Here is a 27,834-nt window from a genome sequence, read left to right as displayed (position 1 = left end):
TTTATTGAATTTTTAAGCCACTTTTTTATCAAAACTCAAAGCCTTGCTTTACAGCATAGTAAAGCCGATTGCAGACCTAAAACTAAGCTAAGCTCAGCCAGCTATAAATAAACTATAAATTTGTTGTGTGTACCAACAACAAATGAAAGCCAACTCAGTGTGGCAGAGATGATAGGGGTTGCGGGAGGGTTAACTTAGCTTCATATATTTCAGTTATTTTAGACAGCTTGCTGTCTGTACACATGTATAAAAAGCCGTCTTAGCTATAAAAGCTAAGCTAGGCTTATTTAGCTTAGCTTTGGGTCCGCTACTGGCATAAAAAATATTACGATGGTGACTTATAGAATGAGATTTAAAAGTATCATAAGTGGTCAAACGCGATTGTGACAAATCAAAATTAGAGATTAATTAAAAACCCCATGGGATATTAATTAGAACGCTTTGTGCAATTTACCGTATCTTATGTTTTTTGTCTTGAAGATAGCACAACAATGTAATATCGACTATGTTGCAGTGTTGTTGCCATGTATACGTGTGTATATTCTATATTATATGTACTGTATTTTTACAATCAGTGGCACGTTAGGTATTCGCATTATTTTAATTTAAAACATTTTTTGATAAGATATATGAAAATATAGAGAAACAATCATAAAGGAATTATTCGACATAAAAACTAGTTTTTGATAATAAAAAATACATGTAATTATTATATTTTCATTAAGATTATTAATATGTGCAGATACACTAAACGGTGGATATTGTTAGTCTATTATAAGAATCCGTTTAAAAATAATGAAAGATATCGATGTAACACCACAAAATTATTGTATTTTATTTTTTAAAACATAACACATAACAGATCATTCACTTAAAAACACAACTATATATTTTTTTGTATCTTTTTTAAAGTAAATAATGTAGTGAAATGAATATCTCATGACTAAAGATCTTTAAAAAGATAAAAAAGAATACAAAACAAATATACATTAACAAGATTTACTTAAAAATACGTTAATGTATAATTAGTGGTTTTGCGCGCGGGAATATTAGTATCGTTGTCTAAGATAGCGCGGGAAATCTGCCGCTGCCGCCTGTATTAAGATACAGGATATGCGTGCATTAAGATACGCATATGACAGTAACTCGCGATTACTTTAGCGTTGATTCCTAAAAATATTGACTTATTGTATTAGGGTTGTTGACTCAAATTAATGATTTATTGTTTCATTATTCCGAAACGAACGAACCAAATATTATTATACCTATAGATCTTTATAATTATTTTCACAAATTTCCTACGATACTAATGTTCCCGCACCCATAAACACTTATATATATGTTTTAATAAGTACTTGAATGAATATACTGAATAATGACTTCCATTTATTTGACTTTATTAACTAAGCACGCTATTAATATTATTGTTAGTGCATATTATAACGTATGAAGGATTTTGGAGTAACTATATCATTACACACTTTATTTAAGCCTAGATAAATCATGTACAACACTTTTTATTTACAGAGAAACCATTTTTAAAATTAACCTTAATTAAAATATTGAAATAGTTTTAAACAAATGCATCTAAAAAAACAAAAAATATCTGTTAATGCAAATCTGTTCTAAATTTGAATCTAAAAATAAAAATATTATGACTATACAACTTTTACACAAGTGCAATAGAAGCCATACTATTGTAACATAAATTGCCGTAACTATGTTAAATAATAAAATTAATAGGTAATGACTAGGACTATTCTTTAAATATAAGTAACGTTGAGCATAAAATAATTGGTAAATAAAATTTAACATTTTAAATGTATGCAATATTTACAGCAAGTTCATTCAGTAGTTATAAGAATTTGAAGTGTTGTAATTATTTTCTGATGAATTTAATAATACATTTAATGCGATATTTTAAATTGTACGTTACGTGTTCAATAATAAAAAAGTTATACAGTGGAGTGATCTAATTAACTTTTCATATCATATGACCCAAAATTTATAGTAAATAGTAAGTTATTCAAATTTTTAAATGAAAGTATTTTATACGATGCTAAATGGTCATTATCGCAATTTTAGTTTTAAGCAAGGCCACGGTCGTATTGATCAAAGATGCCGTAATACCTCCGAGGGCTAAGCTACCCAGGTTAAGTAAAGAGGCTGTCATACGAAAGCTATATTACACTAACGTACAAGCCGAAGTATTTTAACATTTAAGCTCCTTAGTATGAACTTCTGTATAATGAATTACATTTATTTTCACCACATAATGACGGATATACTATATTAAACTTGAATTACGAATTATGACAATATAGATAGAAGTAGGATTGCACATAAATATGATTTGCTTAAAGTAATAACTATAATTCGAATAAATCAATCAGTAAGATCCAGGTTTCCGACACAAAGATTTTTTTCAATATATTTATTTTTATAAGTGTGAGAGTATTGGTAACTTCATAGAACGCGATAGGATCTTTTGTATTAGAAGCATAATTCGTTTAATTCAAAAGTCTAGCAACGCTGGTTTAGTGTCGCGAGCACACTTGATAAGCGAGTACATTAGCTTGACAAAACCAGTATCTTTCGGCTTCTCGAGGCCACGGAGTAGACGATTCTTCATCACAGCGACGAACTCTCGGTTGCTCAACTGACCGTCCACTGTAACAAGTTAATACATAAATAAAACAAATGTAATTACTATTTTATAATCACAATGGTTAGGCGGCGTTATTATAACCAGTGATTACAATCTGATTAAAAAAAATAACAAAAAAAATATAGTTCAATATTTTAATTGAAATATTGAGTGGTTAAAAAATCTTATAAATGTTGTTATTTATATGTGCACGCACATTACAGTCTCAAAATTAACTAAAATAATTTCAATATATTCATAAAAAAATATTTCAATTGGAATATGGCAATAAATGACCGCTATTACTACTAATTCTGTAAGTTACCTTTAATTAATGTTTTATCCACTTGTGGTCTCAATGTATCATTTGAATGTGGTCTAAGAGTTTAATCTCAGTGTGGTCTCAAAATGTTTAAATAACGTGGTATCAAGTCAAGGAATATGTTATATCGGTCTCAAGTAACTTAATACAAAAGCAAGAGCACATCAACTCACTGTTCTCATCAAATATAGTGAAGACCACGTTAATAACGTGCGGATGCAGGTCGACGTGCGCGACGGTGCGCGCCACGTGGCGCAGCGTGGGCTGGTCGATGGACGCGCCCGCGATGTGGTAGAACGTCAGCGCCGTGTCCACGTCGTTGATGTTGTTCAGCAGGTGGAAGAACTTCAGGTAGTCGTCCTTCGTGATGCCCACGCCATGGTCGCGGAACCTGGGAATATTGCATTCGTTCTTACACACACGAATTTACATGAATTTGTAAGTTTGAAAATATAAAGTGGTTTGAAGGTGGTAGAACCCTTTGTGGTTCAACTCCGGCGGTACCATCGCCACATCACACACATAATATATGAGTAGCAGACATGCGTGTAGTCCTGATGCTAAGTGGCTTTTGCCGCCCATGGACATATGTAATCAACCGCAGATAAAATTAGATATTTCTACCTGAGGTCGACCACAGATACGCCGCAACCCCTGAGAACTAAGTGGTAAGGGAGACATACTTTCCCGAGGTGTTCCACACCTCGGGAAAGTATGTCTCCCTTACCACATTCTTCAAATCAGAATACAGCAACGCTTAACACTGCTATTATTAAGCAAAAATAGGTGTGTTTTGTTCTCATACACGCATAAATTCACATGAATAGAATTAATTAGTGACTTTGAAAATATAACAATTAGTTTAATTGTGTATTTGAAATCTTCACACATATTTTTAGATAACACATATAATGTGCTCATATTGTGATTGGTAACCTTAAGAGATAATAATATGCCTATGTTTACTACAGTCAAATACATACATGAAAATATTATATATTTTTTACTACGTATCCTATACGTATCGTATAGTAAATCCAAACTTATGTGGGACATAAACAAATTTGAGTTTGATTGTTAGATAGACTGCATACCAGCTTATCTTCAAATATTTTTTTAGTTATTATTTAGTTTTGCCTCTTGTTCTCAAATTTTATTTACTAAAATAATATTTATCTGATAAACATAAGTTTCCTTTGGAATTTGTTACACGCGACAATAGATGATCGATGAAATAAATGCATTGAAATATGTAAATAGATAAGTTTCTGAATATAGATCAATCATAAGTATAGAAAATCCTACCACTTCTCCATGTCTGGCGATAAAATCATTACTTCATCGTCTGTGTCTTTATCGTTATCTAAGGCTGACATACCTCAATATAAGTTGTTCTAAATTTACTCTAATGACTATATAGAAACGCATTTGTATTCGGGTAGGGCTTAAAAAGTATAAACATGTGAAATGCACTGGTCACCTACTAAAGAACAATTTTGCCACGGGAAATAAGTTAACTAAATCTAAGCTTTTAATATTTATAGATTGGTAAATTAATAGTGAATATATGGGTCTACTCACGCTTTCTTCACACGTTTGAGCATCCTAGCCTTCTTCTTAGCGGGATAGCCCGCGTACGCCAATAACAGTTCAGCGAAATCAGCTTCAGTGATACGCCCATTTTCATCTGAAAATCAATAAAACGTATACCTACTAAAAAGGATTGACAACCCAAATATGGTTAAATGAATTTGTAGATTGTAAAGTAAAATAAAGTAACTTTTTTACATGTTTTCATAAATATGTTAGCAGTACATATAGTAGGTATTTAGTTTTTTTTAGGAAAAATAAGAGGCCTGATTTCAAGGCGATTCAAAAAATAATATTTAGTGAAACACTGAAGAAGTGTTTTTTAATTGAAATAGTTAAGTAGCTTATGTACGTAAAATTATAAAACTGTCATGTATTTTTTACTATTTATTAATGGCCTCATGTTACCTGGTTGCTTCCTTTGGAACTCGAGTGACAAGATTTCTTTCTGAAGTTGCTGCTGGAAATCCAAGAACTTCTCGATCGTTAGTTTTTCATTCAGTTTGGGACCGAAGAAATATGTTGTAAGCGCTGAATTTATACCCTGAAATTTTAATTTCTAACTTAATAATAATTGTTTCTGATTATACAATGCGTTTAATGGCACAGAAACGATTTATGTTACTAAAGAGAGTGAAGAATGTTTAAGACAACTTCAGAATACGATTAAAAATAATTAAAATTAAATTAAAAACAAAATAGTACAGACGCTTTTCTAATTTATATTTTAATACCTTCTACTTAATCACTATTCTATGGTAAAATATAGATGGGTCCTATGTATATGGGCTAAACTAACAATTTGGCCATTTTGACTTTTTTATGGTAAACGCAAGATGCGATTGATATGTTACGGCCGAAGTAATAAATTCAGATATTATACTTAATATCTAGCCATTATGTATAATGTCTACTCAATTTTGTCAAAGTAATAAAACAATAGGTAAAGGCCATAAGTGTCTATTTCAGTTTTCCTTAAGCATAATTATATATTTTTAATTTTATAATGATCCGCATGTCGAAAAATAGACATGTATTACGCCCAGTCTCTGTACACGATGTAAATTATTACGTATAGCTATTGTGGTGGATTAATAAAAAGACATGCATAATTTAAAAAAATAACATTATCTGATCGCATATTTATATTTTAAGTAAAGAAATCCACTCGCTCGCAGGGCGCTAGCTTACTTTTATGTTCCAATCAAATGGGCGATTCATAATTTCATAATTCGGACCTAAACAATACGATTCATAGTTACTCTAATACAACAACTAATCAAATCAAATCAAATCAAATCAAAATTTTTTATTCAAAATAGGTTCTTTACAGATCACTTTTTGAATGTCAAAGCAACTACCACCACTTCACAAGGTGTTTCGTTATGGAGAAGAAGCGGCGAAAGAAACTCCATAACACACATCTTTTAAAAAAAATGTTTTTGACAATGTTAACTTAACGTAATGGTACATGTGGAGCTGGAGCTAATTCAGACCACACCGTTTTGTCAGTCAAATAATCACTTACTTTATAGTACGCTTTTTTACATAGCGTTAGTTTAACGACATGTTTAAACTTTTTTTCTGTGAGATTCAAAATGTGGTCGGGTATTTTATTGTAGTAGCGAATACAGTTGCCCACGAAAGATCTAGCCACCTTACATAATCTACGTTTAGGAATTACTAATTTATTTCTATTTCTGGTATTAAAGTTATGGTGGTTACTATTTCTTTCAAACATATCAGTGTGTTTTCTTACATACATAATATTTTCATAAATGTATTGACTATGCACCGTCAATATATTAATAGTGGGAAACAGTTCTCTTAGGGACTCACTACGCCGCAGACTATATATTGACCTTATTGCTCTTTTTTGAATAGTAAATATAGAGTCTATGTCAGCAGCACTGCCCCACAGTAGAATGCCATAAGACATAATGCTGTGAAAGTAACTGAAATAGACAAGTCTGGCAGTGGGTATGTCTGTTAACTGTCTAATTCTTCTGACTGCAAAAGCTGCAGTACTAAGTCTGCTGGACAAAGCAGAGATGTGGGGACCCCACTGGAGTTTAGAATCAATGGTAATCCCCAAGAAAACAGTTTCATTGACGAATTGCAAAGTCTCACCATTTAGAGCGACATTCATCCCCGTACTCCTTACATTTGGTAGCATAAATTTAATACATTTAGTTTTATTAGAATTTAAGAGTAGGTTGTTTGCATCAAACCAGTTCTGAATCAAGCAAAGAGTTTCATTAATATCGTTCGTATCCTGTGTTTGTCGTTTTACTCTAAACACCAAGGAAGTGTCATCAGCAAACAAAACAACCTCAGATAAATCCTTTACTACATTTGGCAAATCATTTATATAAACTAAAAATAGAAACGGACCTAGGATGGAGCCCTGAGGTACACCTATTTTAATATTAGAACCTGCTGATAATGCTCCATTTACTTGCACTCGTTGGACTCTATTGTTTAAATAAGAATTTATCAACTTTAGTGAATTTCCCTGAATACCATAATATTGTAATTTTAACAATAAGGTTTTATGATCAACACAATCAAAAGCTTTAGACAAGTCACAAAAAATACCTATAGCATCATGTGCTTGTTCCCAACAATCAAAAATATGTCGCAGCAATTGAACACCAGCATCTGTGGTAGAACGGCCTTTAGTAAAGCCAAATTGCTTTTGATGTAAAAGATTATTTAGTTTAAAATGAAGCAACATTTGCTGTAAGAGGATCTTTTCAAAAATTTTACTTAGAACAGGCAGTACTGAGATGGGTCTATAATTGTTGGGATCTTTAGTATCACCTGCCTTAAACAATGGAATTATTTTGCTATGTTTCATTAAATCAGGGAAACAGCCCTGATCAACACACATATTAAAAATAGTGACTAAGTAGGGAGCTAAAGTTTTAATGATTGATATACAAACTTTTACTGACATTCCCCAAATGTCCTCTGTATTTTTAACAGTTAATTCTTTAAAAGCTTTTAATATGTCATTAATTAAAATATGTCTAAATTTAAATTTAATGTGACACTGACTTAAATTCTCTTTAAGGATGGTCACTGCTTTAATTGGGGATGATTTTAAAAATTTAGTAGTATTAAATGGTATATTCGAGAAAAAAGTTTCAAATTCTTGTGCAATTTCTTTATCTGAGGTAATCTGACCACGTTCAGTAGTAAGAGACACTTTACTGATACTTAATCTGCAAGTTCGTGTTTCGGCATTAATTATTTTCCAGATTGTTTTAATTTTATTATCAGAATTTTTTATTTTATTATGTATGAACTTAGATTTAGCTGTCATACAAACTGATTTAAATATTTTAGAATATTTACGAACATATTCATTGAAGTGAGGGCTACAGTTATTCTCTCTTTCACTATAAAGCTCGAAAAGTTTACTTCTACTTAGACGAATACCTTTAGTAGCCCATTCACAAAAACTAAGTCTAGTACTCTTTTCATACCTAACTTCAGAAAATATTTTTTTAAACTCTGTGTGCACTGTGGAGAAAAATGCAGAATATAAATTATTAACACAAGTGCTATGGTTCAGAACTGACAACTTATTTAGTAGCACTTTATTATATTTTAATAAACGGTGACTTGTAATTGGTCTATGAAGAAACTTTATGTTCCCTTCCTTGGATATGTTATATTGGATAAGGACAGACTGCCCCTTGTGATCAGATTTAATCTGATTTATTATAGATTTTTCAACTACAGAGCAGTTACAGAAAATGTTATCGATGCAAGTAGCAGAGGATGAAGTCACCCTGGTTGGCTCAAAAAAACTATATTCTAAGTTATATGATCTAAATAAGGAAAGTAATTTTACTTTCAATGTGGTGTTTTCTAAAATATTCACATTAAAATCACCACAAACAACAACATATTTCTTACAATTGCAAATAATATCCAAAACATTTTCCATTACACCTTCAAATCTAGAAAATGTTTCTATGTTAGGGGGCCTATACACGCTAACCACAATAAGGCTATCCAGCTCGACACATGATAATTCAATAACACATTCAACCGAGAGCCCCACTATATCCAAGCGTTCTCTTGATTTTAAACCTTTACGAGTTATTATTAATGAGCCACCATGGATAGCTGACTCACGGCTGAACGAACTAGCAATAAAGTGATTTATATAGTTTATTTGTGTTTCACCTTGTTTTAACCAGTGCTCTGTTAAACAAATTATATCATAATTGTTACTCTCTAAAAATAACTCCAGTTCCAGTTCCTTACTTGAAAAACCCTGGATATTCTGGTGCAATATTTTTAGAGATGAAAACTTTTTATTGCTAGTTTTATTATTACTAAATTTACCCATATGAAGACATTTATTTGAAATATGTCTCTTAATTTGCTTATTATTATTATATTTATATGAATTACTTACATAATTATTTATTGATATGTCAATGTTATTAAATGAATTACTATTTGACAATGGTTGTAAATTAAATAATTTGCCAGAGGTGCACTCTGTTGTCCTATCATTTAATTTAAATTTTCCAATGTCAAATTTAAATTATTGGATGTCAATAATTTTAAATTATTATTCTGCTCAATAGAAGCAGGTTTGGTTGCCAAGTTTTTGGCAGAAGTGTCAAAATAAAATTCTAGCACAACAGCTATCCGTCTTTTATAAAATCTAGGGAGATAGTAATTATCCCCTGTCAAATAAAAATTCATACTAAACGAGTTAGTATCAATCAAATGAAATTTAGTATTATTGCACATTGCAGTGTGCAAAGTCATATTTAACTTATATCTAATATCATTCTCTTCGACTGGCAAACTTTTACTATAGGGGAATGTAAACATTACAATTTCCTTTAAATTAAGTTTTAACAAAGTATCCAAGTAATGTAATAAATGCTTTTTGTTCACATTTCCCCTATTTCCTATAAAGATAACTAAGCTTGTATTATTCTTTAATTCAGTATTACATACATTATGCATAATCTCATGGAAAGATGCATTAGGCATACAATTATTTAATACTGATCGTCCCGAGAGAGAACTTAGTAAACTTCCCATGTCCTTACCTAAGATGACGTTGATACAATTCATAATTAATAATTTCAGTTTATCTTAAAATTTACCGTACTTCAGGCTTTTACAATAACATATTTATTACTTTGACTAACTTTAACCTGTTATTATATATAACAGCCAGATAAAGTGATTAATTTATCATATTGTCTGGACAAATTAGCCATTATACATAATAAACAGTCATTATGTATAATAGCTATTTGATCACTTTGACTGTAACATATACATATAATGAATCATGTGAGCTATTAAAAAAATAAGATTTCTGCATAGAAACACGATTTTTTATTACAGTATAATGACATTTTTAACGTGAATTTAAATGTACAGGATCCTAAGAGTAGTTGGAGACTTATACGCGGGGAGTGTCCGCGTGATTTTTTTTTGTAATTTGGGCCAATCAGCTAATTTGACACTTTATACGTTGAACAGAGCTACGGCCGCACTGTGATGTAAAAAGATATAATTGTTATGTTGTTTGGTTACAATTTAGTTTAGTAAGGAAAACATAGCATCCAATTATCGCGCTAAGTTGTGTAGAAGTCGAAATTTAATGAATTTGGCACTGGGAAATGACTAAATGGGAAATAAATAAATAACTAATTATGTAAATAGCTTATATTGTAATTAATAATGCTACTGGAAATGTTAATTAGTTTTATGGCTAAAATACTTTATATGTTAATTAGCGTAACACGCATATAATGGCCAATATGCCACATTGGCCCTTTTAGGGCGTTTTTAAAGTAAAATAATTTTAACAAAAACTAACGTAGAAGTGACGTTATTGTGTATCGTAAAACAATAACCGATAAATGTATACATATATAAAATACTACAGTATAAATGTGGAGGATAGTTGTCTTAGCGAACAAGCAAATCTGAAGTTATAGTAAATTTAAACTTTGGAAACCTCTCCTGTAAAGTTATAAATTGGTATTTTGGCCCATATAGGTACATAGGACTCATCGACATGTAAGTATTGGTAAATTATGAACACTATTTAAAAGCATGTTATTCAAATTACAAGGCGTTCATTATTACAACTACTAAATCACGTATGGATGGCCCGTTTGATAATTTGGGGCTACACCAAATATGAACGCAAATACAACGATATTGGTACACAAATATCAAGTGACCGTATCCATTTGCCTTTTTGCAGCACTAATACAATACCTTGAAAGTGTTCCCAGTGTTAGCATGATCGCGATGTCTGGACCCAATGCTGCTCTGCTGGCGGATGAGCGCGGCCACCTTCTCGAACTCCTCACAGTCTACGTCACCGTCGCCGTTCAAGTCGAACATGCGAAATGCAATCTCGAAATGGCGACGAGATGCTGAAATGGTTGTAGAAATAATACAAAAAGTGTCGTAAAATTTAAATGAATTCATCCAATATTCCTTCTACTAATAATTGGTCTACTGACCAAGTCGCAAGGGTTCATTTTCATTGCGCCTATTGCGTCGTAATAGAGGCCATCTATTACCTTTTTATTTGAATACCGTAATGAATTGATTTAAAATTCTTGTTCATATATCTGTTTATTTCATCGCAATCTTGGATATGAGACGAATTTGACAAAGCTTTATTAAACTCGATAGATGACATTGAAGGCACAAATATTTAATGACATGAAAGTAGTATTCATTTTGAACTTCATAACACCTAAAATCTTCTTGCCTATTTAAACTTTATAATTCTGTAGTCGTTAAGTAAATTTGTTACAATAATTACCTACAGCGACAATCCTCTTACATGTACCCATTTCTTTGTATTTTAAATGAATCGTATAATACTTCTCGCACATATATTTATAACATGCCCCTAACAGTAAGCTCGTAGAAACAAAAAGTAACGAGTTTAAAATGGTTTTCCGAAGAAATGTATATATAGATCAGCTTCCATAGGTTCGGTGCAAACTCTAAACAAACCTATTTACGTAGTGATTTATTTGGAACAGTCTGGAGATAACTCGGTCGGGATCACAAAATCATTAACTTCGCTCATGCTCCGTAAGCGTTGCGCGGATGCTGCGTAGTGGCCCTCTCGTATACATAAGCACGTAAACTCGAGTGAAGTGACACCGAAACAATGTTCAAGTGATTAGTTACTTAACGTGTTAAGTGCCTACTCTTTTCTCCCACCTAACACTTTTCTTGTTATACTTTTTCTTCGCCCAATACCACATGACGCGGCAAAATGATAATTTCAGTGAATCGAGTCCGTTGCTCGCGGATAAAAACAAAAGCTTTTCAATACTTGAGATGCGGTGCGAAAACTGCTACATTCCTGTTTTGGGCTACACTTTACATGGTGGTCATGAAAATGACGATATTCAAGAGCAGTGTAAACACTCCAGTGAAGGACTGGTCAATAGTACCTGACAATTACACCAAGTGGCTGGTAAAAACACTATTTCTTTTGTAACGAAACTGATACCAAATAACTGTACAAAATGTTTAATTTTAATAAGATTCCTATAATTTCACTTTTAGCTGCAAGGTCCAGTTTTGGGCGAAGACGAGCCAGAAATGAATGAAAATATGGAATCTTTGGAGCCGGATAATGTGACGTTGCAAGAGCTGGAAGGCAGAGTATTGAAAGTCCAAGAAGTGTGTCGTCTGCGCGGCCTTCACTCGCAACCCATCAACAACAAGGAATTTTTTGTGGATCATGCCCATAATCTCGTGTGGTGCAATATTTTTAAAGCCGCCAGCTCTTCTTGGCTATATAAATTCAATATTTTAGGTACACGAGAACCATTTAATATAAAAGTATCATTTTATCGATTTTACTTCAAAATTATCTATATCTTAAAATTAATTGGTTTAAATCGTTTACGCTTCAGGTGGCTACGACAAGAAATTTTTGGCGCGAACGAGGTATACTCCGCTAACATTGGCTAGAAGGAAATTTCCGCGACCTAGCATCGAGGAATTGCGCGACGCCGTAAACACTCCGGGTGTTATTTCTTTATTAGTTGTGCGAGAACCTTTTGTGAGGTTGTTATCGGCCTATCGGGACAAATTGGAAAACATAACGCCACCCTACTATCGAAAACTGGCGAGAAAAATAGTAGCGGAACACAGAGAGGAAGCTTCAAAAGTGTTAGGTCCAATCAAAAGCTTCGGCCCTACATTTTATGAATTTGTAGCATATTTGATTGCCAAACATAAGGCAAAAGATCGCACGTTTACATTCGATGAGCACTGGGCACCGTATTATCAATTTTGTTCACCGTGCGCTGTTAACTTCAGTGTTATAGCAAAAGTTGAAACTTTGTCTCGAGATTCGGCCTACGTAATTCAGCAACTAGGACTCGGTCATGTCCTACAGCGAAGAGTGAGGGATCGCAGAACACGACTTCGAACTGTCATGAATAAATCTCGCGACGGAAAGAACACACCCGCCTTATTAAAGCACTATTACAGTCAGCTCGACGACAGCATGCTTAACGATCTTCTAAAAATATATGGGATAGACTTCGAAATGTTTGGGTATAAGGCCAATGTTTATAGTCGTTATGTGAGAAAATAAATATTTTATCAACTTGTTCAAATTATATCTTGATGTTTTATTAACAATCGTATCATAACACTTTAAAACACTTACTGGATAATACCGTCAACAGGAAAATGTAGTCGCTAAAGGTGATTAATCCTGAGGAGCCGAGTTTGTAGAAGATGGAGTCTTCATCCAAGTCTAAGTTAAGACGTTGACTGATGCTCTGTATAGATGATAAAAAAATCATTATAGCAAAATATAACCGCAGTATAATTTACATTTGTCTGTCTGATATGGAATTAATAAGCCTTTACATGTATTTACGAGTTTTAGCATTTAAACTTAGTATCTTGCTAGTTGTACAGGACTAAAAAGATACATTTGCTATACAAGTACCTAGTCTATTCCTAAATTTGTACTATGGCGCAAGCTCTAGTGTAAATCACGATACCTGTAAATTATTAAAGATAAAAATCTTGATTTATTAACCTATCCAGACGTCAAACAAAATGAAAACAAGCATTACAGTTTTTATTAGAGACAAAAGAAAAAGGTAGCAGTGTGGAATAGAAGGATTCATGCAAGAAGAGCCTAGGGTACCTATCTATTTCTAGAAGTAAAGAATTAAACTAAACTAAAACGACAATAAATAAAAAACAAGCATAGACACTAAACAATAAAATGACTTCCGAAAACAGAAAACAACATCTATGTGTCCTAATCAAACTAAGTATTTGCGTTAACTAAGAAATACGTGGCAATAGTGAGGCATTAGCACCGTAGGGGCGAATAAAAACCTGTGCAATTACAAAGGAAATATTACAAAGTCGTGAGCGATATAGAGATTGAGAAGAATAGAAGGAACAGTACCTCATCGATGTTCTGAAAAGACAAGAAAGAGGTGTGAGTGGCTTGAAAGGTGCTAGTGCGACAGCTTAATATATATTTTAACAGAAATTCAAACTTTTTTCGATCAATATAACATAGTCATACATTGCTCTCATGTAAGTTACAGTTCAAAATTTTGCCATGCATTACATACTATTTGCTAAAAACGTTTAGTAGCCAAATATTTCAAACGATTTTCTTTGCTAATAAAATATTAATTCAAGCTAGTCCAAATGTAACCAAATAAAAGTTAACAATGAAGTTATACTTCTGCCTTAAGGTCTTATTTTAAATATTTTAATAAGAATTAGATAGCTATACACTTTATAGAATTATATAAATAAATGGATTATATTTCTTATTTATACAAAAATATTTAAATATTTTAGTAACATTACCTTAGAAACAGTTACGATTGCTTATCAGCAATTGATTGAAACATAAGCATAAACACAGATAAGTTTATAACTTAGAACTACTTAGAATATAAGTACGGAATTAATTTTGGTTTAGAGTTATCGTAGTGCATACTCAAGGAAACAGAAGTTTTAATACACTATTAAATAATTATTTTCATTTTGTAAAAATTTGCATTAGTTTCTTAGAAACTAGAAACTTACCTTTGGGTCATAGCGTCTGTACTGATCAAGGCCCAATCCTATGAAGCAAAAGTTACATTTAAAGAAATGTTTTATTGGAATGAGATAGAAGAGTAAACCCTATTACATATTTATAAAGTTAAAAATATATGGCGTAAATGACATATTATTTGGCTATAACTCAAAAGATCTGAAAGCAGTTTTCAGCTATTATAACTTTAAGAAATACCTAATAATCACAAACAAAATTCACTACATGAACAATATTATTTATATTAACGGAAATTGTATCCTTTCCTCATTGTATATGGTTATTAACAAAATTATTAGTTAATTTATATTCAAACTTATTAGTTATTTTTTATACAGTATGAATAATCCTGGTTTGCCTTAAGGGCAAAAAGTGCAAAATGAACTTTGATGTATGCATAAGTAAATTATATTTTAATTCTCCTTTATACAAATTTACTTATGAATGTGTATCTTGTTTGCTTTTCCTATAAACGTAGACGTCACATGCATCACTAAAGCAAACATTACCATCAGGCTGTTTGACCCCTGGCGTCATAGAGCGCAGGAAGTCATCAGGAGTCATAAACACTTCATGCTGGTCGTGGTGCTGAGCCTGCAGGGTGGCAAAGTATCTAAATACCTTGTCCGGTGTGGAGTACTGACGCATGCGGTTTTCGTATTCGATGATCTATTTGGCAGCGTCCCAAACCAAATAGTTATTGTAAAAATGTGCTTAGAACTATGTTAGTAACTGATAACAATGTTATTGAGAACAGCGGTAAATTACACACCAACACACTCTTATATTCCTCATACATGCCCATTATTAATAATCAATCTATCTAGTTTTTACTTCCCAAACATCATGAAACCCAAACATCATACATTCCCATCTTTGGTAAACAAAACAATGGATACATGGATTAACAGGAATAACAAGTAATACGGTTAGTAATTGATAGTTAGATGCAGTCAATAAGTACTGACTAATACTGATTAGTTAATAGCATCAGGCATTCTTTGTTAAAATATATGTTATATATTAGGAAATGATAATATAAAATTATTTCTCATGGATTCTATTGTCAATTTGCTAATATTAAGTTGAAAATGAATAAAATACACACAAATAAACACATTAATTCCATAGATAAAACAAAAAAATAAATAAAAAAAGGTAAAATACCATCCGGCTGCTTCATGCCAGGTGTGATAGCTCTCAAGAAATCATCAGGAGTCATATAAACTTCAGTAGTCTCTCCGTAAGTCAATTTAACAGTGGCAAAGTATCTAAATATTTTATCTGGAGTGGAATAAGCCCGCATACGGTTTTCATATTCAATAATCTATGATCAAAAAATAAAAATTAAACCAAAATAATATAGGAAAGCAATCTTAGAAATTAAATTAAAGAAGTAGAATATAAGATTTATGCAATAATGGTAAAAAATAGAAGTAGATGGAAAACATACCTTTCGATCACGGAAGCCAACTTTCTCCTTCCGGAATCTTTTCTTCCTAGTATCAACTTCAGTTTCTGATTCTGTGTCAACAATTTCTTCGGCGGCTGTTATAGATGGGAATACTTGGTACCTCAACCTTAAAAAAATAAAAAAGTAAGCATTAATACCTTTTAAATTATCGATCTACAAATTAAGTCTTTGCAAAGTTCTATTGTAATTTTATTTAATAAATAAAAAATATTCCATTATTATTGTTATACTAAGTTGTAACCAAGTCCAAGAGTCCAAGTTTCCTTTTTTTTTTGAACAAATTCGAAAGTATTGGTTGGTCACATAAAAATGAGGTATCTATATGTAATTAAAGTGATTAATTGAATCTGGTATTCTGGTTATTCAAAGAAAATTATGTTTATAATATTTGTTTAGACATTGAATTCAATATGAAATTATTTTTTTAGTATAAAGACAAGTAATTCAATAAAATGGTAAGAATGACACCATATGAAGATGGTAAAATATTATAAATAATCATGAGAGTGTGAGTTCTTTAATTACTCACCAGATCTTATAGGAAGTATAGGCCGCAGTACCAAAGAGCAAGGAATACAGTAGGTACTTAGATGTATTCCTTCGCAAATATTCATGATCATAAAACTTTTTATTGCTTGAATATTGACGATTCATTTTATACGAAGTTGGAACACATGGAGAGACGATCTTGCTCACATCACCAATTTGTTTAATTTTTCTTATATTACCCATTTCATTGGATAATTTAAGAAGGCGTGTGGAAATGCTATACATATTGCTTTATGTAACTGCTACAATAATATAATATAACTGAATCCAATCATAAAAAACGGGGACTTATCCTATTAAAATATTATGATCACTAATAGAATGGAACATGTATTTAGTAACAAATTATTATAGAAAATATTTCAATTTAATCAGTGCCAATTTTGTTATTAATGTCTAATGATAACTTGTTCTGCGCTGTCAATGTCAATTGTCAAGTTTGAAGTATCATTATGTCAAAAATTGACAGTATCGTTCCGTATTTTATAAGTGGTATTTTTAATAAGGAACTCCTCATTTACTAATGATATTTATGTAATAATCAGTATATTTAATCATAATAAATGGATTCGTCTTAAACATTTCTGTATATTACTAAGAATTCCTTAGTATATTAAATTTTCCACAAAATATATCCATTATGGCTGTGTGTTTTATATCAATTTTTGTTTGCGTTTAAATCAAAAACGTTGTCTATGGTAATCAATTTTGAACAACCTCTCTCTCTCATTTTATCTGTGAGAACGGAGAAAAGCACGAAACGACCGAGAAAGATGTTTGATATTTTCTTTAAATAATTTCAAAATTGATTTTGCGTATAAAAGTAAACTCGAATAGTGTCAAAGGTAATAATATTGTATAGAATAAAGTATACTTTTTTAAATAAATATCTCACGTGCATAATATAATTGTTTAATTCACGAGTGTTTCAAAGTGCTAACATTTCATTTCGTACGTAATAGAAAGGAGTGTGTTATATAACCTTGAATCACGGGATCTCAGTATTGATCTCACATCATATTTTTCTGGATAACTCAGGATTAGGTAAGCTGCAGATATTTACGCACTATATTGGTATGCGCCAAATATATTGATCACCGTAGCAGTGTAGCAGTGAGGCACGATGGCAATCTGTCACCTGGTTATCATTATAATTTAATTGTTTTTATCTACGTAAAAGAGTAATCATGGTTTATTTACACGAAGCTTAACATTATGTGTTAATAAGCTCTTTAATATTGTTCCTGAGAATTTTACAAATTAAAATCTCGGTTTTGGTTCTGAAGTAACCTTGACATACCAACCCATGTCTCAAAATATGCAGGACATGTTATTAGCTATAAACTCAATTTAGTTTGAGATTTGGAATAAAAATTATAAAATATATGCTATTACGTCATAAGTACTTTTTGTATTGCGCCACTACTTACACATTTTTGGCGAGTTTTTGATGTTTTGAGAACGCCACGAATATTAATATAAATTATGAAAATAGTAATTTAAATAAGTAAGGTCTTAACTATGAGTGATAATAATGAGATAAATAATAATTTTACATCATCATCATCATTACTTTAGAAAACATTTCTTCCACATGACTGTAGCAAGAGAAGTAAAAAAAATATACGAAAACCATCATCATAATATGGTAGGTTGCAGAAGAGAATAAGTGAAACTTTTGGAATTCTGAATGACAATTGTAATGGAAATGAATCATTACATTCTTAAGCATATTTTAGTTAATTTACCCTGTCTTTATTCAGGTGCCTGTTAAACTACACAATTCCAAAAACCATAAATATACAGAATATATTTGAGTTTAGTTATCATACTGATATACATGATTTATTATTTATCTCATGTATTCATTTAAAGATTCTTTTTAAATGTTACAAATTGCTGTCCTTTCATTTTTATTGGCAGATTACATTGCTTTTATAATTTGAAATAAATAAGCCCTATAATACATATCACACCCTTGTAATTGCAATGACATAAATGTAAAAACCATTTACTTTGAAAGTGTATTTTAATTGGGAAAGTTTCCTTTGATTCCTGCTCAATCCAACAATTGAGGGATTTTTGACTAGAGTAATTTTAAGAGATTACACATTTACAATGTATACAAAAGTTATTATTCTTTGTATGAGGGTGCGTTTTTAAGTCCGCGGAAGGGCAGGGTTGGAGGGGGGATAGCGGGCTCGTTAAGGGCGGTACGTGTTAAGTGACTCATAAATAGTATAAATATAAAGTTTTATCACAATTACATCATTAGTTTTAAAACTATCGACAATTAAACAACTCAATCCGGAAGAAAATTGGAAGTATGGAGAAAATCGAGCATCGCGCCGTTATAAAGTTCCTTACCAAGCAAGGAAAGTCTGTGCAAATCATAATGGAAGAGATGTTACGGGGACTCTTGCCCTGGAAAAACGATGGTTTACAAGTGGAACAACCTTTTTAAGCAAGGCAGGGATTCACTTGAAGACGACCCACGACCAGGACGGTCTGTTGAGGTGACCATTCCGGAAACGATAGCGGAAGTCGAAAAATTAGTACTGGAAGATGCTCGGCTAAAGAAGAAACAGCTTGCAGAAATGGTTGGAGTATCGGATACAACCATTTTTAAAATTCTGCATGACCATCTTGGCATGACTAAGGTCAGCGCGCGGTGGGTGCCGAGAATGCTCACGCCGCCTCAGAAACAACAGCTCGTTGAATGTTCCCGTGCGTTTTTGAACCTCTGTGGAGAAGATAAGGATATTGTACTGAATCGAATTGTTACTGGAGATGAAACTTTGGTTCACCATTATGAACCTGAGTCTAAACAAGACTCCATGCAGTGGCATAAAAAGGGTACAGCACCTCCTAAAAAGTTTAAGGTGTCACAATCGGCCGGCAAACTCATGGCATGGACAGTCTTTTGGGATGCAGAAGGAATTTTGTTAATAGATTACAAAGATAAAGGTGTCAATATAACCGGAGAATATTACGCAACAATCTTGGAGCGGTTAAAAGAAGCCATCAAAGAAAAAAGACGAGGAAAATTATCCAGAGGTGTCCTGCTGTTGCACGACAATGCGCCCGTACACAAGAGCCGTATTGCACTGGCTGCCCTGCATAAGGTGGGCTTTGATATTTTAAATCACCCACCCTATAGTCCAGACCTGGCTCCCAGCGATTATTATCTCTTTCCAAAAATGAAAAAAGAGCTTCGTGGAAAGAAATTTTCTACAGACGAAGAAGTAAAGGACGCAATTTCCTCGTATTTTTCCGACAAGGACAAAACATTTTTTTATTTTTTATGAGGGTTTAAATAAGTTAATACAAAGATCTGAAAAATGCATTCGTCTTGCAGGAGAATATGTAGAAAAAGAAAAATAATTTTGACATTTTATTTTCGCTCCTTGTCCCTCATTCCGCGAACTTAAAAACGTACCCTCGTACATAAGTCAATTTGCTGAATTTTGGCAATTATAAACTCATATTTTTAGGAGGTACTTTATAGTTCCCTACTAGACTAAGCATCTAATATCAAAAGGCTTATTCATTAATAAAATATCAGAAGAGAATTCTATTGGTTGTCAAGATGCCAGTCACTCTGGCATTGAAACTGCCACACTGACCTACATGTAGCTTTATTACTTTTTGTCTCGATGCAATGGATGATTAAACACCGTAAATCTGCTTTTAGTAAGGATTTAGATCAAGTGTGATTATCTTAATATTATGATATGAATGAACTACTATTGCAATGTTACTTTATATTAATAATTTACAGGTTCTCTTTATAATTTCAATTCACTTTAAACTTAAACATTATACTTAAAGAAAAGAGATAATCATTAAAAAATATGCTTCAAGAAGGAGAGTTTTTATTGTGTTTGAGTGTCTATGTTTTTCTCCTCTACAATGAAATAGGTCCGGATCTTAAACCTCAACCTGACATGAGACTGGTCTCCTTCAGTAGGACATTTACGATTGATTGTAACAAAAAATTGTATATGTATTATACCTGTAAAGATAACTTATCATTTGCATATTGTTCACAGGATCGACACTACATCTACCAACAATAAAATAAATAAAAGAAACAAACATGCATCGTGCAAGAGTGATTTTTAAGGCATCAAACACAGTTGGCAACTCAGAACGGTTTGCATCATGGCTTCTGAACAAACCCCAGGTAATCATATTTTTTTATCTTTTAGAACTTTCCCAAAATACTTTATGCAATTTATGTTAAATTACAATTTTTTTGCTGTAAATGGTAATATTAAAATGTGTTTAGTTATAATTCTCTAATTTTACCTAATTCTCAAACATCTAATGACTCATTGACTAGAGTGGCACGGCATACGACACGTGACTAATGTACCTATAGGTACAGAATATTTATGAACTTTAATAATGTGTTGACAGGGGAACTCCACCTATGATATAACTAGTTTTTACTAGGAACAATGTAGGTCATTTATGTTAATAGCCTAACAAAAGGTTGGGCTATATTTTAGCGAAATATTTTAGACGCTTTATATTATTATTATATTCTACAAATATCGGACATTGGGATAGCAATAAACTAAATACAGATCAAGTTACACTAAAGGTAGTGAAAGTATTGGGTCTCGGAAGCTATAGAAAATATTGTATTTAAAGTGTTGTCTAGGTTTTATGTAAGTACTACATTTCACTGTCATATCATTTATCATATGGATAAGATAGGTTGTATCGTTTCCGAATTGCTTAAGGTTAAGGTAACATATATATTTTGCAGTAAAAGGCTTATCTCGTCCTAGTGATATTGTTATGACGGATAAAACTTAACCTTATCAGATAAAACAACATTGACCTATCATTTGTCTTTTTTATCCTGTATTTTGATGATAATATGTGAGGCTTGAACAAGGTCGTAAAAAGTATTATGAAATAACAATAAATATAGATATATTATATTTTCATATAGATTATATTTTCACTACATCCACCTAAAACAAAATTACGCATGTATTTACGTCTGTAAGTTAAGGTTTTAAACCAATTATGTATAAATCTTATCCATTTAACTGTTACTGTTAGTCTTTGTAAAGATTAGCTAAAAGAAACCTAAAAAAGTGCCATTACTTCCTTATTTTTCAATATTTTTTCTTAAATGTAACAAAAACAATTCTAAGATAATCTTAATTGATTTTCAAACTAGAGTTTTTGTTAAGTATCATCATTCAGGACATTGTAAGTATTGTAGCTGGTTGAAGTAACTGTCGTTTTAGCTAATCTGTTATGTTTGTTCAAGCCTTAAGGCGTACATAATCAATTTGTTAAACCAACAATAAGGCGAAGAATAAACTTATTTTTTTTTTGTCGTGAAAAATCCGTACTTATTTCAAAATCGTGTCAATTAAATAAATTTCAGAATTGATTATTCATATTTTGTTATTACCGATAATGTATTATTTATTCATTGACATTATAGTTCGATTATAAAACTTTAGAATATTGTTATGAAAGAAGTCTTATTCTAAATTTTGATATGTTATCTGGTTAAAATCCTACCTCGACTATGTGTCATAAAACTTGGCTTGAGTGTTAAAATTTTACCGGGTTACGTAATTGCTGACGCGCATAGAATGAATGGGAAAATCCGCTTAAAATTTAATTGGTTTGAGCGATGTGGTTGTGTTCATATTATCGTAGCGACGAGCCCCCTTAAACTGATAAGGTCTACTCGTTTATTTATCGGTTATAATATTTAATGGGTTGTAAAGATAGCGTTTCAAACAATATACTAACAAGCTGCCGAAATGAGTTTATCTATCTATATTACAACAAAAATATTTTCAGAAAAGAGTAAAGAGAACCTACTTTAGAATTCTTTGAAATTCTTTTGAATGGATTTGTTTGCGATGTGGCATTATCGCTTATGTTTATCAATTTATATATAGATTAATTTATAGGACAATTTTATATCCTTTTTTGTTGTATTTAATTATTCTGAGATTTGAAAAATAATTTAATATGTAGAACTACTATGTTCGACTGTGGATGTGCTATTAATATCATCGGCATCCTTATTCTACGATGCCTACTTATTATTATATATCCTCCTATTTCATTTGTATACAGAATGCCGCAGTCGTGGTCAACGCGAGGTTCAAAAGCTCAACAGCGGCGGAACCTTTCCTCAATGGATCCAGCTCCGCATACGTGGAGACCATGTACAACAACTGGCTCTCCGACCCTAACTCTGTCCACGCTGTAAGTATATTACAATCGATACATTTACATATTACATATGGTATGAAAAACGGAATTCATGCTTCAAATCTATTTTCTATTTTCTATTAACATATTAAAATGAAGATATCGCTAGTATAGGTAACACATAATTTAAATAATCCTTACAATTAACATGTTAAAGACTCTTGATAATTATTCTAACGATACTCGTATATCATAGAATATGTAAATGAATGCGTATTTCCAAAGCTAAAACTTAGTGTTTTCTTAATAATACGGGCCTGTTTTTCTACCATAGTTCTGTTTATCAAGTAAAAACGGTCAATGTCGCTGTAAGTGGTCGAAACTAATGCAGATGTAAATATTGTACGATAGAATACACTTTATATAACTTTTTAACGTTGTGACCAACCGTGTGTTATCTTTCGGTGTAGAGAAAGAAAAAATATAGTCGTAGCAAATCAAGTAATGCTTACATGCAGGAAAGAGGATAAAACGGTGACATGTAGAACAACTAAGTATGTTATGTTTAAACTACTACACACTCTTATCTATCACAACAAACAATACTCTATATTACGTTTATGTATTCACGTAAAAGGTTTTAATCAAGTACGCACATTTGAACCTTACGTACATAATCGTCTTTAAGATTGTGAATGAATATAATATAACGAACGATACATAACACGTCTTAGTTGAATTGTTGGCTGGCAGTGGCTTGTGAGCGCCCTTGTTAGATTTAAAAATAAATTCGAACAACTGAACATGCTCCGGAACATACGGTGAAAATTTCTCATAACAAAAGTCCATGACACGGCTTCATTTAGAAGTCAAGGTTCACAATCGATTTGTACGAATGGGCCAATTAACTGTGGGTAAGTATCTCTATGATTGCTTTTGTACTACCAAGGTGAATCGTTCTAACTTAATACCTACTTTTATTTGGTGTCATTGCGGTTGTAATTGCTCATTCATAAAGTTATGATTGTATTTTCATTAATATCAAAGTATCAATCCCTCTTTTAATAATCTTATTGTTTGTATGATAACTTACTTTGTAAGTGTCATTGAATTAATAAATGTTATTGTGTTATACTTACTTAGACGGCATGTATTTCACAATCCTATAAACGTGCCTACTGTGCTATTAATGTACGAAATATTGATAACGATGTGTATACTTTTTATTAATCTAATGCCGATTAGTGGCCGAAATTATTTGATGTCTACGGTTAGTCTAGACGGATTTGGTTATTCGTCCGTTACAGATTATGTAGTTCATTTTTTATCGGCCGTATCTTAAGAAGTTAAGCTACTTGAAGACATCTTACAATTGGTTGCTCATGATTAAAGTTAAACTAAATAGTATTTGTAAGCTTATTTCAAGTAATTTTATTCAATTCAGTTTCCTCATGTATATATTAACTACAACCTCAAAAATACTGGTTTATTAAATACATTTTGGCAGTACTCACATTGTCCTTATTAGTTTGTTCGAGAAATAACTTATCAACAATTTACATAAGTCTAAAACAGAAAAATAAAGATGTATGGGATACGTATGAAAGTAATATTGATTAAGTTAAGTCCCAAATACGACGTTACCTGACAAACATATTCAGTTACGTGAATAAACGTAGAAAATGTAGTTTAGCGCACTGCGGTATTTGCCCGTGAAATATTTATGATGTTTGCTCTGGAACGTTCGATATAAACTATGGTTATCTGACATTTACGTTCGCTGTAATATATTTACGTCCCACTGTTGGCCACCCTGTTGCATTAAATGCAGTTACTATTAAATGTAACTTTGATATCTGTAAACTGTAATCAAGTAATTATTTGTTAGCGCTACAAAATGTTGGCATTTTTTAAATTTTAACGATGCAGAAATATAGATTTTTTATTTAAACTATTTTTAACTGGATGGTTTGGTAGCACGTCGGTTTTGTTTTTATTATCAGGTATTGTTGATCCGCGTTTATTATACGTGTAGCGTATAACTTGCAAATTGTACCTTGTACAGGCATTAAAACCAGTCTAAGAATTTCCGTGAATAATTTAAGACAAAACGAATACTGTTAAAACTGCAAACGGTGCAGTATTGTGTTAGGGAACGTACCCATACTACGTGACCATTTTTTTAATATTTTTCGACCCCTCCCCCCCTCCCGTGACCACCCGTAGTATATGCTAAGACCCCCCCCCCCTCCTCAAATAGTTACGTAGTATTAGAGATGGGTTGTACTAGGTAAATTTGGGATTAGGTATGCCTTAAACGTGTCATGAAATGGCGCGACGAGCAAAAAAAAAAAAAACGGGAACTGTGTCCTGAGCCGGCGCGACGAGCAAAAGCAGCCGATCGTACAACGACGTTATTGTATACGCCTGTAGCACGGATTCTCGTCGACTTGCTTGCTTGCGAGATTTCTCTCGATGAATTGTACTACGTGACAAAAATCTAAGCCCCTCCCCCCGCTCCTGTCACTTAGCTTGACATTTTAAAGACCTCCCTCCCCCCCCTAAATGGGTCACGTAGTATGGGTACGTTCCCTTATGTATTCTGGTTGACATGTTACGTATGTATGAGCGAGCATATACGAATGTGTCGACCAACTGAGGTCACGATGTGAAATTCTTATTGCATGCAAGGTCAATTTGCGGGACCTATCTAACTCGATCCGGTTATCACTTGAAGCAGATTTTATCTCAAAGTGACTGTATCCGTCAGCGCAGCTTCCTAATTATTTATAGAATCGCCAAATTAGCACTTGTTGAAAGTCATGAGTTCATGATTATAAATATAATAACATGTTTTACTTTAAGTTTCACAATAATATTACTATATATCATTTTTACGACTAAGATAGGTACGTACCTACCCATATATTACTTATCGCGGGACTTTGTCTCTATACACATCTACATATAAGTGTCCATTCCAAACAATAACGTACCTAAATAAAATATTTGCTTAACACTACGTTTTTTTTAAAACAAACAGTTCTTTCGTCGTGTTTTTCAAAAAGATAACTGAGTTCTTATAATGATAGAAATTAGTTTTCCTCAAACCAATTTATTAAATTGTACGGTTTTTCCTAATACATGATATCATAGGATTTGATAAAGGTCCAAATTATTTAGAGACATATTTGGTCGCATAGAGTTACACTTATGTGCGCATTTATAATTATTAATAAATAAATAATCAATTAATAATTAACTTAATAAATTTACGTAAAATATTATAAACAGTTCTCCTTGCTTCTGCTGCCTACATTTGATTAAATTATGATAAGTTAGATAGGTAGGTAATCTGTAAATGTCTATTTCTCGTTTGCCCTTTACGCTTTATTAAGTTATTAGTTTTGCTTTTGAGTCAATTCTAACATTTTTAATGTGATTCTTATTTATTTCAAGTCCTGGGATGCATTCTTCCGCAATGCAACTGCTGGAGCGCAACCTGGAGTTGCCTACACGTCACCACCGAATCTCGCTCCGTACTCCAAAAACGAGGTGCCTCTCACCTCGCTGGTGCCTGCAGCCGGCGGTATGCCTTCCATCGCAGCTGGTGGGTACTAAGATGTATTAGAAATGTTGACGATAATGTTGTTACATTAATGCATAGATATCTCACCGCCTTGTAATTGAAGGAAACCATTAAATTACTTAAACGGCTGAAAATTCTGTCAGCCATTTAATGGCTGTCTTGGTGTAATTTACGCCGGTGTCATGGTGTCATGGTGTAACAATGCCGACATGCGCAGCTAAGTGGTGCAAAAACACGAAATCGAAGAAAAAGTGCGAAGAAATATCGTTTCATTCGTAAATGATCTAAAGACTACATTTTTTAATATTTTTGAAACACGAAAATAGATGACAGTAATCTTTACTAATCTATGCAATAAAACGGGCGAAGAGAACTCCACCTGCTGTGCTTTCTATCGTACTTACTAAATTTGCCGTTACTGATGCACTACCTGTTAAATGCCTTTCTGTCGATATTTAAATCTGGATGAAGATGACAAATGTATATAGATCCATTATTTCTGTTTGAAGTTGAAGTATAAATGATAAATGTTATGTCTAGAAGTCAAATAACAATAGAGAGCATTCATTCAAACTCGTTTAATCCTCTTAAAGTAATCAATAAATTATCCCAGTGCAATCATTATTGAATTACTAGCACTTCTCAACATCATATAATTAACAAAACAATATAGCTCTTCTACGAATCGATAATCACTTATCAATAAATGACGCACCACGTTTGTCTCTAGCGCGTCTAGCGCGCACGCAATGTGTTTATGGCCCCACGGATAGTGACTTTTCAACATTAGTAAGCAATTCAGTATGACAATTTACTTACAACTTGTCAGATTCATGTATTATAATTTTTATTACAACGGTGGAAGTTTTTTTGAGAAGAATATTTGCATTTTGCTTACTCAGAAACAACGATTCTTTATGTGGTTATTATAAAACGTTAATGTTTCCTTAACATAACTATATTTGGTCGGCTTGCACAATTAAAGATAACATAATCATGAAGCTATAGTTCAATAGTAACATTTTGTAATCTTTACTATTTAAAGCTCCACACAAATTATTTGTTACGTACAAAGACGAGTATACAAACATCCTGACCCAGAACATAAGTTTAAATTTACAAACTAAGTAATGTCTGCCTGGCAGTCACTACTTAATAGCCAGTTTGACTGCCGTTTATGTTTGCCGATAATATATGGGCTCGTATGTGCGCAGTCCAAAATATAAACAAAAATTGTATACCTTTACGTGGGATAAGAATAGTTGTGTATTAAATTACAATATGATTTAGCACACTTGTACGTGATCCACCTGACATGTGATAATTGTAATGTTAATTA

General features: G+C 32.3%; 3 protein-coding genes across 12 annotated transcripts in view; 2 read left to right on the top strand and 1 right to left on the bottom strand.

Annotated features, from left to right (window-relative positions):
- Positions 1-2,023: 2,023 nt before the first annotated feature.
- On the bottom strand, positions 2,024-17,126 carry MICU1 (Mitochondrial calcium uptake 1). 4 transcript variants are annotated; one of them, XM_073084301.1, is made up of 11 exons: positions 16,686-17,126; positions 16,136-16,262; positions 15,850-16,009; positions 14,673-14,710; positions 14,035-14,046; positions 13,273-13,387; positions 10,836-10,996; positions 4,968-5,103; positions 4,551-4,656; positions 3,143-3,360; positions 2,024-2,670 (listed from the first exon to the last, which is right to left on the bottom strand). In XM_073084301.1, exons 1-11 carry the CDS (start codon positions 16,928-16,930, stop codon positions 2,516-2,518), a joined length of 1,473 nt encoding a protein of 490 aa, XP_072940402.1. In that variant the 5' UTR covers positions 16,931-17,126; the 3' UTR covers positions 2,024-2,515. The 4 variants fall into 4 exon arrangements, with proteins under 4 accessions (XP_072940402.1, XP_072940403.1, XP_072940404.1 ...); XM_073084302.1 differs by lacking the exon at positions 15,850-16,009 and adding an exon at positions 15,192-15,351; XM_073084303.1 differs by lacking the exon at positions 14,035-14,046.
- On the top strand, positions 11,564-13,222 carry LOC140750638 (carbohydrate sulfotransferase 11). Its single transcript, XM_073084306.1, has 3 exons — positions 11,564-12,063; positions 12,156-12,408; positions 12,509-13,222. The coding sequence occupies exons 1-3, from the start codon at positions 11,860-11,862 to the stop codon at positions 13,195-13,197; spliced, it is 1,146 nt and encodes a 381-aa protein (XP_072940407.1). The 5' UTR covers positions 11,564-11,859; the 3' UTR covers positions 13,198-13,222.
- A 266-nt stretch (positions 17,127-17,392) lies between the features above and the next one.
- The window catches only part of Nc73EF (oxoglutarate dehydrogenase Nc73EF), a 35,335-nt gene continuing 24,893 nt past the window's right edge, over positions 17,393-27,834 (top strand). For 5 of the 7 annotated variants that reach the window (XM_073084791.1, XM_073084789.1, XM_073084790.1 and 2 more), the window contains exons 1-4: positions 17,393-17,550; positions 20,758-20,891; positions 22,829-22,960; positions 26,366-26,516. In XM_073084791.1, coding sequence (XP_072940892.1) covers positions 20,805-20,891; positions 22,829-22,960; positions 26,366-26,516 — 370 coding nt within the window. In that variant the 5' untranslated portion in view covers positions 17,393-17,550; positions 20,758-20,804. Of the gene's footprint in view, positions 17,750-20,757; positions 20,892-22,828; positions 22,961-26,365; positions 26,517-27,834 lie in introns of all 7 variants that reach the window. The other 2 variants (XM_073084786.1, XM_073084785.1) reach the window with 2 other exon arrangements.

The sequence above is a fragment of the Epargyreus clarus genome, unplaced genomic scaffold (genome assembly GCF_041222505.1).
Source record: "Epargyreus clarus isolate Ecla_fem2 unplaced genomic scaffold, WU_Ecla_fem_2.2 ptg000021l, whole genome shotgun sequence".
In the NCBI taxonomy this organism is placed as follows: domain Eukaryota; kingdom Metazoa; phylum Arthropoda; class Insecta; order Lepidoptera; family Hesperiidae; genus Epargyreus; species Epargyreus clarus.
This window is presented reverse-complemented; position numbering and strand designations above follow the sequence as displayed.

What these genes read in the sequence shown, in the direction of transcription:
- MICU1 (XM_073084301.1), bottom strand. Translation starts at nt 16,930, where the DNA reads ATGTATAGCATTTCCACACGCCTTCTTAAATTATCCAATGAAATGGGT. An exon ending in CCTGTTGACGGTATTATCCA is followed by an intron (nt 10,997 to 13,272) that starts GTAAGTGTTTTA and finishes CAACCATTTCAG; the next exon opens with CATCTCGTCGCCATTTCGAG. An exon ending in ACACTGGGAACACTTTCAAG is followed by an intron (nt 5,104 to 10,835) that starts GTATTGTATTAG and finishes TTAAAATTTCAG; the next exon opens with GGTATAAATTCAGCGCTTAC.
- LOC140750638 (XM_073084306.1), top strand. Translation starts at nt 11,860, where the DNA reads ATGATAATTTCAGTGAATCGAGTCCGTTGCTCGCGGATAAAAACAAAA. An exon ending in ACAATTACACCAAGTGGCTG is followed by an intron (nt 12,064 to 12,155) that starts GTAAAAACACTA and finishes TTTCACTTTTAG; the next exon opens with CTGCAAGGTCCAGTTTTGGG. An exon ending in ATATAAATTCAATATTTTAG is followed by an intron (nt 12,409 to 12,508) that starts GTACACGAGAAC and finishes TTTACGCTTCAG; the next exon opens with GTGGCTACGACAAGAAATTT.